The following is a 13634-nucleotide window of genomic DNA, read 5'->3' as shown; positions in this document are numbered from 1 at the left end:
CTGCTGTCAGGTAGATATTGATATATAAACTAGATGTGTTCTGCTGTCAGGTAGATATTGATATATAAACTAGATGTGTTCTGCTGTCAGGTAGATATTGATATATAATATAAACTAGATGTGTTCTGCTGTCAGGTAGATATTGATATATAATCTAGATGTGCTCTGCTGTCAGGTGGATATTGATATATAATATAAACTAGATGTGTTCTGCAGTCAGGTAGATATTGATATATAAACTAGATGTGTTCTGCTGTCAGGTAGATATTGATATATAATATAAACTAGATGTGTTCTGCTGTCAGGTAGATATTGATATATAATATAAACTAGATGTTTTCTGCTGTCAGGTAGATATTGATATATAATATAAACTAGATGTGTTCTGCTGTCAGGTAGATATTGATATATAATATAAACTAGATGTGTTCTGCTGTCAGGTAGATATTGATATATAAACTAGATGTGTTCTGCTGTCAGGTAGATATTGATATATAAACTAGATGTGTTCTGCTGTCAGGTAGATATTGATATATAAACTAGATGTGTTCTGCTGTCAGGTAGATATTGATATATAAACTAGATGTGTTCTGCTGTCAGGTAGATATTGATATATAAACTAGATGTGTTCTGCTGTCAGGTAGATATTGATATATAATATAAACTAGATGTGTTCTGCTGTCAGGTAGATATTGATATATAATATAAACTAGATGTGTTCTGCTGTCAGGTAGATATTGATATATAATATAAACTAGATGTGTTCTGCTGTCAGGTAGATATTGATATATAATATAAACTAGATGTGTTCTGCAGTCAGGTAGATATTGATATATAAACTAGATGTGTTCTGCTGTCAGGTAGATATTGATATATAATATAAACTAGATGTGTTCTGCAGTCAGGTAGATATTGATATATAAACTAGATGTGTTCTGCTGTCAGGTAGATATTGATATATAATATAAACTAGATGTGTTCTGCTGTCAGGTAGATATTGATATATAATATAAACTAGATGTGTTCTGCTGTCAGGTAGATATTGATATATAAACTAGATGTGTTCTGCTGTCAGGTAGATATTGATATATAATATAAACTAGATGTGTTCTGCTGTCAGGTAGATATTGATATATAATATAAACTAGATGTGTTCTGCTGTCAGGTAGATATTGATATATAAACTAGATGTGTTCTGCTGTCAGGTAGATATTGATATATAATATAAACTAGATGTGTTCTGCTGTCAGGTAGATATTGATATATAATATAAACTAGATGTGTTCTGCTGTCAGGTAGATATTGATATATAATATAAACTAGATGTGTTCTGCTGTCAAGTAGATATTGATATATAAACTAGATGTGTTCTGCTGTCAGGTAGATATTGATATATAATATAAACTAGATGTGTTCTGCTGTCAGGTGGATATTGATATATAATATAATCTAGATGTGTTCTGCTGTCAGGTAGATATTGATATATAAACTAGATGTGTTCTGCTGTCAGGTAGCTATTGATATATAAACTAGATGTGTTCTGCTGTCAGGTAGATATTGATATATAATATAATCTAGATGTGTTCTGCTGTCAGGTAGATATTGATATATAAACTAGATGTGTTCTGCTGTCAGGTAGATATTGATATATAATCTAGATGTGTTCTGCTGTCAGGTAGATATTGATATATAATATAAACTAGATGTGTTCTGCTGTCAGGTAGATATTGATATATAAACTAGATGTGTTCTGCTGTCAGGTAGATATTGATATATAATATAAACTAGATGTGTTCTGCTGTCAGGTAGATATTGATATATAAACTAGATGTGTTCTGCAGTCAGGTAGATATTGATATATAATATAAACTAGATGTGTTCTGCTGTCAGGTAGATATTGATATATAATATAAACTAGATGTGTTCTGCTGTCAGGTGGATATTGATATATAATCTAGATGTGTTCTGCTGTCAGGTAGATATTGATATATAAACTAGATGTGTTCTGCTGTCAGGTAGATATTGATATATAAACTAGATGTGTTCTGCTGTCAGGTGGATATTGATATATAATCTAGATGTGTTCTGCTGTCAGGTAGATATTGATATATAAACTAGATGTGTTCTGCTGTCAGGTAGATATTGATATATAATCTAGATGTGTTCTGCTGTCAGGTAGATATTGATATATAATATAAACTAGATGTGTTCTGCTGTCAGGTGGATATTGATATATAAACTAGATGTGTTCTGCTGTCAGGTAGATATTGATATATAAACTAGATGTGTTCTGCTGTCAGGTAGATATTGATATATAATATAAACTAGATGTGTTCTGCTGTCAGGTAGATATTGATATATAATATAAACTAGATGTGTTCTGCTGTCAGGTAGATATTGATATATAAACTAGATGTGTTCTGCTGTCAGGTAGATATTGATATATAAACTAGATGTGTTCTGCTGTCAGGTAGATATTGATATATAATATAAACTAGATGTGTTCTGCTGTCAGGTAGATATTGATATATAAACTAGATGTGTTCTGCTGTCAGGTGGATATTGATATATAAACTAGATGTGTTCTGCTGTCAGGTGGATATTGATATATAATATAAACTAGATGTGTTCTGCTGTCAGGTAGATATTGATATATAATATAAACTAGATGTGTTCTGCTGTCAGGTAGATATTGATATATAAACTAGATGTGTTCTGCTGTCAGGTGGATATTGATATATAAACTAGATGTGTTCTGCTGTCAGGTAGATATTGATATATAAACTAGATGTGTTCTGCTGTCAGGTGGATATTGATATATAATATAAACTAGATGTGTTCTGCTGTCAGGTGGATATTGATATATAAACTAGATGTGTTCTGCTGTCAGGTAGATATTGATATATAAACTAGATGTGTTCTGCTGTCAGGTAGATATTGATATATAAACTAGATGTGTTCTGCTGTCAGGTAGATATTGATATATAAACTAGATGTGTTCTGCTGTCAGGTAGATATTGATATATAATATAAACTAGATGTGTTCTGCTGTCAGGTAGATATTGATATATAATATAAACTAGATGTGTTCTGCTGTCAGGTAGATATTGATATATAAACTAGATGTGTTCTGCTGTCAGGTAGATATTGATATATAATATAAACTAGATGTGTTCTGCTGTCAGGTGGATATTGATATATAAACTAGATGTGTTCTGCTGTCAGGTGGATATTGATATATAAACTAGATGTGTTCTGCTGTCAGGTAGATATTGTTTCTACACTGGAAGAGAATGAGGCTGATTATGTCAGAGCAGGAAATCTAACCTCGGCTGTGATTGGCTGAGCTGACAGCTACTAAGCCCTGCCCCCGGCTGTTACTTCTAGGCCCCCCTGCATGGCTCCCCTGCATGGCTCCGCGGGTGTTGTGTGTGTCCTGCATGTGTTAGAACCATGTGTGTAATCCCTCCTGTATATGTCTGAGCCTCCTGTATATGTGTGTGTATCTCTGTAGACTCTAAATCTCAGGAGAAGAGACGCCCCCCCCACCACCACCGCTCCGTCCTCCGGTCGTCTCCTAGCAACAGCCACCCCCCCACCCCAGCCCGGCCCCCGTCATCCCCCACCTCCTCCTCTTCCTCCTCCTCGTCCTCCTCGGTGGCGTCCTGTCCTCTCCCAGGTCTGTACTCCCTCCAGACTCCAAGCCTGTCCACCTTGCTGCCCTCCCTGCAGGCCATGCCCTTGATGCCCCGGCCTGGGCTGCTCTCCAAACTGAGCCCCCTGCTCCAGACCGGCCTAGGCTCGCCGCTGGCCTCCCTCATCTCAGACACTACTACTACAGCACAGACTGGGCACAACCAGGACTCATACTGAGAGACATAGAGAGAGAGAGGGAGGGAGGGGGGGGGGTGTTTGGTGCTAGCCTAAAACGTCTACTTTATATTCCTCTGGTTTTTGTGGACCTCAGCTCTGTAACAACCTGTCTGTCTGTCTGTCTGTCTGTCTGTCTGTCTGTCTGTCTGTCCTCTTCACCATAAAGCAGTAGTATATATACACACAGAGCTTCAGAAGGTATTCACACCACTTGACTTTTTCCACATTTTGATGTTTCAAAGTGGCATTAAAATAAATAAATATCTACACAAAATAATCTCTAATGTCATATTGGAAGAAAAATTGAAACATTTGTAAAAAACAAATATGAAAAATAAAACAGTAATATATATCTTCATTAGATAATTATTCAACCTTCAGTACGTATTGAACGTATTTGGCAGCGATTACATCTGGGTCTCTTAAGAGCTTTCCACACCTGGATTGCGCAACATTTGCCCATCATTCTTTTCAAAACTCTTCAAGCTCTGTCAAGTTGGTTGTTGATCATTGCTAGACAGCCATTTTCAGATCTTACCATAGATTTTCAAGCAGATTTAAGTCACAACTGTTACTCAGCCACGCAGGAACATTTTAGGTTGTTGTCCTGCTGAAAGGTGAATTCATCTCCCAGTGTCTGGTGGAAAGCAGACTGAACCAGGTTTTCCTCTAGGATTTTGCCTGTGTTTAACTCCATTCCATTTAGTTTTTATCCTGAAAAACTCCCCAGTCAAGCATACCCATAACATGATGCAGACACCACTATGCTTGAAGATATGGGGAGTGATACTCAGTAATGTGTTGTATTGGATTTTCCCAAACTTAACACTTTGTATTAAGGACAAAACGTTAATTGCTTTGACACATTTTTTACAGTATTACTTTAGTGCCTTGTTGCAAACAGGATGCATGTTTTGGAATATTTTTTATTCTGTACAGGCTTCCTTCTTTTCACTCTGTCATTTAGGTTAGTATTGTGGAGTAACTATACTGTTGTCGGTCCATCCTCAGTGTTCTCCTATCACAGCCATTAAACTCTGTAACTGCTTTAAAAGTCACCATTGGCTCCATGCTGAAATCCCTGAGCGGTTTCCTTCCTCTCCGGCAACTGAGTTAGGAAGGATGTCTGTATCTTTGTAGTGACTGGGTGTATTGATACACCATCCAAAGTGTAATTAATAACTTCACCATGTTCAAAGGGATATTCAATGTCTGTTTATTTTTACCCATCTACCAATAGGTGCCCTGCTTTATATTTACCCATCTACCAATAGGTGCTCTTCTATGTGAGGCATTAGAAAACCCCCCTGGTCTTTGTGGTTGAATCTGTGTTTGAAATGCACTTCTCGACTGAGGGACCTTACAGATAATTGTATGTGTGGGGTACAGAGATGAGGTGGTCGTTCATAAATCATGTTAAACACTATTATTGCAAACAGAGTGAGTCTATGCAACTTACTATGTGACTTGTTAAGCACATGTTTAAGCCTGATTTTATTTAGGCCATAACAAAGGAGTTGTATACTTTTCAGCTTTTCATTTTGAATGAATTCGTTAAAGAAAGTTTAACATGATTTCACTTTGACATGATGTGGTATTGTAGGCAGAACATCTGAATTTAATAAACGTAACAAAACAAACTGTGGACCAAGTCCTTCTGCAGGTACATACACCTGTACCTATCTGTAGTGAACAGTTGTTTGGAACCTTTTTAATAAAGGCAGTAAATGTGTGTGTGTGTGTGTGTGTGTGTGTGTGTGTGTGTGTGTGTGTGTGTGTGTGTGTGTGTGTGTGTGTGTGTGTGTGTGTGTGTGTGTGTGTGTGTGTGTGTGTGTGTGTGCGTTACATAAATAAGTTAGCTTGAAAAAGTATTTTTATTTTGCCACTTTACTTCTAATACGGTGTATAGCTGATTGCCTTCCAATTGGCGACAGATTTTCATGTGAATATTCTCAAATCTGCATGAAACAATATGCTCACTTTCCTACCAGAGGAGGTTTTCGTCAAACTGACTTATTTCAGATGAAATGGTGTGCGTGATGACATAGTGCACATTAAAATAACTTTTTCATTTAAAGTCCCAAGTAACGAATACATTTTTTTTTTAAAGTTAAATGAGTTTCCGTCGCATACTGACTTATATAAAGTTGTATAGTGTTATATAAAGTTTATATAGTGTTATATAGTGTTATATAAAGTTATATAGTGTTATATAGAGTTATATAAAGTTATATAGTGTTATATAGTGTTATATAAAGTTTATATAGTGTTATATAAAGTTATATAAAGTTATATAGTGTTATATAGTGTTATATAAAGTTTATATAGTGTTATATAAAGTTATATAGTGTTATATAGTGTTATATAAAGTTTATATAGTGTTATATAGTGTTATATAAAGTTATATAGTTATATATAAAGTTTATATAATGTTATATAAAGTTATATAGCGTTATATAGTGTTATATACTGTTATATACTGTTATATAGAGTTATATAGTGTTATATAGTGTTGTATCGTGTTATATAGTGTTATATAGAGTTATATAGAGTTATATAGTGTTATATAAAGTTATATAGAGTTATATAAAGTTATATAGTGTTATATAGAGTTATATAGTGTTATATAAAGGTATATAGTGTTATATAATGTTATATAAAGTTATATAGTGTTATATATATATAGTGTTATATGAAGTTATATATTGTTATATAGTGTTATATGGAGTTATATAGTGTTATATAAAGTTAAATAGTGTTATATAAAGTTATATAGTGTCATATAGTGTTATATAGTGTTATATAGTGTTATATAGAGTTCTATAGTGTTATATAAAGTTATATAGAGTTATATAGAGTTATATAATGTTATATAGAGTTATATAGAGTTATATAGTGTTATATAAAGTTATATAGTGTTATATAAAGTTATATAGTGTTATATATAGTTATATAGTGTTATATAAAGTTATATAAAGTTATTTAGTGTTATATCAATCAAGTTTATTTTATATAGCCCTTCGTACATCAGCTAATATCTCGAAGTGCTGTACAGAGACCCAGCCTAAAACCCCAAACAGCTAGAATGCAGGTGTAGAAGCACGGTGGCTAGGAAAAACTCCCTAGAAAGGCCAAAACCTAGGAAGAAACCTAGAGAGGAACCAGGCTATGAGGGGTGGCCAGTCCTCTTCTGGCTGTGCCGGGTGGAGATTATAACAGAACTATGCCAAGATGTTCAAAAAAGTTCATAAGTGACAAGCATGGTCAAATAATAATCATGGATAATTTTCAGTTGGCTTTTCATAGCCGATCATTAAGAGTTGAAAAACAACAGGTCTGGGACTATAGAGTTATATATTGTTATATAGAGTTATATAGTGTTATATAAAGTTATAAAGTGTTATATAGTGTTATATAGAGTTATATAGTGTTATATAAAGTTATATAGTGTTATAAAGTGTTATATAGAGTTATATAGAGTTATATAGAGCTATATAGTGTTATATAAAGTTATATAGTGTTATATAGAGTTATATAGAGTTATATAGTGTTATATAGTGTTATATAGAGCTATATAGTGTTATATAGAGTTATATAGTGTTATATAGAGTTATATAGTGTTATATAGTGTTATATAGTGTTATATAGTGTTATATAGTGTTATATAGTGCTATATAGTGTTATATAAAGTTATATAGTGTTATATAGTGTTGTATCGTGTTATATAGTGTTATATATTGTTATATAGTGCTATATAGTGTTATAGTTCTATAAAGTTCTATATAGTGTTATATAGTGTTATATAGTGTTATATAGAGCTATATGGTGTTATATAAAGTTATATAGAGTTATATAGTGTTATATAAAGTTATATAGTGTTATATAGATTTAAATAGTGTTATATAAATTTATATAGTGTTATATAGAGTTATATAGTGTTATATAAAGTTATATAGTGTTATATAAAGTTATATAGTGTTATATTGAGTTATATAAAGTTATGTAGTGTTATATAGAGTTATATAGAGTTATATAAAGTTATATAGAGTTATATAGTGTTATATAGAGTTATATAGAGTTATATAGTGTTATATAAAGTTATATAGTGTTATATAGTGTTATATAGAGTTATATTGTGTTATATAAAGTTATATAGTGTTATATAGTGTTATATACTGTTATATAGTGTTATAGAGTTATATAGTGTTATATAGAGCTATATAGTGTTATATAAAGTTATATAGTGTTATATAAAGTTATATAGTGTTATATAGTTCTATATAGTGTTATATAGTTCTATATAGTGTTATATAGTGTTATATAGTGTTATATAAAGTTATATAGTGTTATATAAAGTTATATAGTGTTATATTGAGTTATATAAAGTTATGTAGTGTTATATAGAGTTATATAGAGTTATATAGTGTTATATAAAGTTATATAGTGTTATATAGATTTACATAGTGTTATATAAATTTATATAGTGTTATATAGAGTTATATAGTGTTATATAAAGTTATAGTGTTATATAAAGTTATATAGAGTTATATAGTGTTATATATAGTTATATAGTGTTATATAGAGTCATATAGTGTTATATAAAGTTGTATAGTGTTATATAAAGTTATATAGTGTTATATAAAGTTATATAGTGTTATATAGTTCTATATAGTGTTATATAGTGTTATATAAAGTTATATAGTGTTATATAAAGTTATATAGTGTTATATTGAGTTATATAAAGTTATGTAGTGTTATATAGTGTTATATAGAGTCATATAGTGTTATATAAAGTTGTATAGTGTTATATAAAGTTATATAGTGTTATATAAAGTTATATAGTGTTATATAAAGTTATATAGTGTTATATAGTTTTATATAGTGTTATATAAATCTATATAGTGTTATATAGTGTTATATAGTGTTATATAAAGTTATATAGTGTTATATAGAGTTATATGGTGTTATATAAAGTTATATAGTGTTATATAAAGTTATATAGTGTTATATAGAGTTATATTGTGTTATATAAAGTTATATAGTGTTATATAGAGTTATATAAAGTTATATAGAGCTATATAGAGTTATATAAAGTTATATAGTGTTATATAGAGTTATATAAAGTTATATAGAGTTATATAGTGTTATATAAAGTTATATAGTGTTATATAGAGTTATATGAAGTTATATAAAGTTAAATAGAGTTATATAGTTATATAGTGTTATATAGTGTTATATGGAGTTATATAAAGTTATATATTGTTATATAGAGTTATATAGTGTTATATAGAGTTATATAGTGTTATATAAAGTTATATAGTGTTATGTAGAGTTATATAGTGTTATATGGAGTTATATAGTGTTATATAAAGTTATATAGTGTTATATAGAGTTATATAGTGTTATATAAATTTATATAGTGTTATATAGAGTTATATAGTGTTATATAAAGTTATATAGTGTTATAAAAAAAGTTGTATAGTGTTATATAGAGTTTTATGGTGTTATATAAAGTTATATAGTGTTATATAGAGTTCTATAGTGTTATATAGAGTTATATAGTGTTATATAGAGTTATATAGTGTTATATAAAGTTGTATAGTGTTATATAGAGTTATATAGTGTTATATAAAGTTGTATAGTGTAATATAAAGTTATATAGTGTTATATAGAGTTATATAGTGTTATATAAAGTTATATAGTGTTATATAAAGTTGTATAGTGTTATATAGAGTTTTATGGTGTTATATAAAGTAATATAGTGTTATATAAAGTTATATAGTGTTATATAGTGTTATATAAAGTTATATAGTGTTATATAGAGTTATATTGTGTTATATGAAGTTATATAGTGTTATATGGAGTTATATAAAGTTATATAGAGTTATATAAAGTTATATAGTGTTATATAGAGTTATTCAAAGTTATATAGAGTTATATAGAGTTATATAGTGTTATATAAAGTTATATAGTGTTATATAGAGTTATATAAAGTTATATAGAGTTATATAAAGTTATGTAGTGTTATATAAAGTGATGTAGTGTTATATAGAGTTCTATAAAGTTATATAGAGTTATATAGTGTTATATGGAGTTATATAAAGTTATATAGAGTTATATAGAGTTATATAGTGTTATATAGAGTTATATAGTGTTGTATAAAGTTATATAGTGTTATATAGTGTTATATAGTGTTATATAGTGTTATATAGTGTTATATGAAGTTATATAGAGTTGTATAGTGTTATATAAAGTTATATAGTTCTGTATAGTGTTATATAGTGTTATATAGTGTTATATAGTGTTATATAGAGTTATATAGTGTTATATAAAGTTATATAGAGTTATATAGTGTTATATAGTGTTATATGGAGTTATATAAAGTTATATAGTGTTATATAGAGTTATATAGTGTTATGTCGCGTTATATAGAGGTATATAGTGTTATATAAAGTTATATAGTGTTATATAGAGGTATATAGTGTTATATAAAGTTATATAGAGTTATATAGCCAATGTGCCCTATCTGGTCCTGGAGCATTCTCTCTAGACAACAGTTCACTGACATGTCAATGTGGAGACTATATACAGGGTGTTACGGTACAGAGTCAATGTGGAGGCTATATACAGGGTGTTACGGTACAGAGTCAATGTGGAGGCTATATACAAGGTGTTACGGTACAGAGTCAATGTGGAGGCTATATACAGGGGGTACCGGTACAGAGTCAATGTGGAGGCTATATACAGGGGGTACTGGTACAGAGTCAATGTGGAGACTATATACAGGGGGTACTGGTACAGAGTCAATGTGGAGACTATATACAGGGTGTACCGGTACAGAGTCAATGTGGAGGCTATATACAGGGTGTTACGGTACAGAGTCAATGTGGAGGCTATATACAGGGTGTTACGGTATAGAGTCAATGTGGAGGCTATATACAGGGTGTTACGGTACAGAGTCAATGTGGAGGCTATATACGGGGGTACCGGTACAGAGTCAATATGTGGTGGTACCGGTACAGAGTCAATGTGTGGTGGTACCGGTACAGAGTCAATGTGTGGTGGTACCGGTACAGAGTCAATGTGTGGTGGTACCGGTACAGAGTCAATGTGTGCGGGCACCGGTTAGTCAAGGTAATTGTGGTAATATGTACATGTAGGTAGAGTTATTGAAGTGACTATGCATAGATAATAGCAGAGAGTAGCAGCAGCGTAAAAGAGGGGGGGGGGGGGGGGGGGGCAATGCAAATAGTCTGGGTAGCCATTTGATTAGCTGTTTAGGAGTCTTATGGCTTGTTGGTAAAAACTGTTGAGAAGCCTTTTTGTCCTAGACTTGGCCCTCCCGTACCGCTTGCCATGCGGTAGTAGAGAGAACAGTCTATGACTGGGGTGGCTGGGGTCTTTGACAGTTTTTAGGGCGAGGTTGAACATTACAGACTGGGACAAGGAGAGGTTGAACATTACAGACTGGGACAAGGAGAGGTTGAACATTACAGACTGGGACAAGGAGAGGATGAACATTACAGACTGGGACAAGGAGAGGATGAACATTACAGACTGGGACAAGGAGAGGTTGAACATTACCGGGAATATGCCTGCCAGCTGTTATGCACATGCTCTGAAAACACGCCCTGGTGGCTGCATCGTGTTAGGGGTATGCTTGTCATCAGCAAGGACTAGGAAGTTTTTTAGCACATGGGGAAACAGAATAGAGCTAAGCACAGGCAAAATCCTCCAGGAAAACCTGGTTCAACCTAAAACACAAGGCCAAATATAAACTGGAGTTGCTTAATCAAGACGACATTGAATGTTCCTGAGTGGCCTGGTTAAAGGTTAAAGGTTACTGTGACTTAAATCGGCCTGAAAATATATGGCAAGATTTGATATGGCTGTCTAGCAATGATCAACAACCAAGTTGACAGAGGTTAAAGAATTTATAAAACAGTAATATGTAAATTAAGATGGTTATACCATAGATCATTTAGCCTGTCTAGGATCAGCGTGGCGCTAGCGGCACACCCCCCCCCCCCCCACTGAAAAACCAGTGCCGCGAAATTCAAAAAAAATATTTTTTTTTAAATATTTAACTTTCACACATTAAAGTCCAATACAGCTAATGAAAGACACAGATCTTGTGAATCCAGTCAACATTTCCGATTTTTAAAATGTTTTACAGGGAAGACACAATATGTAAAGATGTACATCTATTACCTAAAAACACATTAGCATAATCCACCATCTTTTATTTGTCCACCAACACCAGTAGCCATCACCAATTCGGCTAAACTAAGATATTTATAGCCCCTAACCAACAAAAAAAACTCATTAGATGACAGTCTGATAACATATTTATGGTATGGGATAGGTTTTGTTAGAAAAAAGTGCATATTTCAGGTAGATGGCATAGTTTACAATTGCACCCACCGTCACAAATGGACTAGAATAATTACAATGAGCAACGTGTTTACCTAACTACTAATCATCAAACATTTCGTAAAAATACACAGCATACACGAATCGAAAGACACAGATCCTGTGAATACAGACAATATTTCAGATTTTCTAAGTGTCTTACAGCGAAAACACAATAAATCGTTATATTAGCTTAGCACATAGCAATTAGCAGCCCAGCATTGATTCTAGCCAAAGTGAGCGATAAAAGTCAACATCGCCAAAAGATATTAATTTTTTCACTAACCTTCTCAGAATTCTTCCGATGACACTCCTGTAACATCACATTACAACATGCATATACAGTTTGATCGAAAATGTTTATATTTAGCCACCAAAATCATGGTTAGACAATGTGAAATGTAGACAAGCTGGTAAAGAAAAAGTCCTTGCGCCACTTAGACAGTGATCTACTCTTATACATAAATACTCATAAACGTGACTAAAAAATATAGGGTGGACAGGGATTGATAGACAATTTAATTCTTAATACAATTGCGTTATTACATTTTTTAATTTATCCTTACTTTTCAATACAGTTTGCGCCAAGCGAAGCTACGTCAAAAAACATGGCGTCCTAAGCCACTAAAATGTTTCGACAGAAACACGATTTATCATAATAAAAATGTCCTACCTTGAGCTGTTCTTCCATCAGTATCTTGGGCAAAGGATCCTTTCTTGGGAGAAATCGTCTTTTGGTGGAAAGCTGTCCTCTTGCCATGTGGAAATGTCAACTGCGTTCGGGATGAACTGAAAAGCGTGCCCAACTTTTCACATCGTTGCAAAAATAAATGTCCCAAAATCGCACTAAACGGATATAAATTGCTATAAAACGCTTTAAATTAACTACCTTATGATGTTTTTAACTCCTATAACGAGTGAAAAGATGACCGGAGAAATATAACAGGCTAAACTAACGCTTGGAACAGGAGCGGGTCGGTGTCCAGCACGCGCGTTACGCAGCTCCAAAAGAATGACTAGCTTCAGGGTTTTTTCATTTGTAGGGCCTGTGAACGCGCAATCGACCCCATTGGAATCGTCATCACGTAAAGGCATCCAGGGGAAGATGTAAGAAGTGTCCGTATAGTCATAGCAATGACAGTGCCCTTTTAACTGACTTCAGAAGAGTGGCCAACATTTCTCAAATCTGACTCCATGTCAGGGAAATTGCTGTAGAATGGGCTCTGTTCCACTTAGAGACAAAATTTCAACTCCTATAGAAACTATAGACTGTTTTCTATCCAATAATAATAATAATATGCATATTGTACGATCAAGGATTTTGTGGGAAGCCGTTTCAAAAATTAGCC

At 32.5% G+C, this 13634-nt stretch overlaps 1 protein-coding gene across 1 annotated transcript in view; it reads left to right on the top strand.

Moving 5' to 3' along the window:
• agbl5 (AGBL carboxypeptidase 5) overlaps positions 1 to 13634 on the top strand; it is a gene marked incomplete in the record, with an annotated part of 126129 nt that overhangs the window by 83479 nt on the left and 29016 nt on the right. The window contains 1 exon segment of the mRNA XM_055885807.1: positions 3515 to 3679. Coding sequence (XP_055741782.1) covers positions 3515 to 3679 — 165 coding nt within the window.

This window comes from Salvelinus fontinalis, chromosome 27, assembly GCF_029448725.1.
Source record: "Salvelinus fontinalis isolate EN_2023a chromosome 27, ASM2944872v1, whole genome shotgun sequence".
Lineage (NCBI taxonomy): Eukaryota > Metazoa > Chordata > Actinopteri > Salmoniformes > Salmonidae > Salvelinus > Salvelinus fontinalis.
The sequence above is the reverse complement of the archived record's forward strand: the minus strand, read 5'-3'. Positions and strand labels throughout refer to the sequence as shown.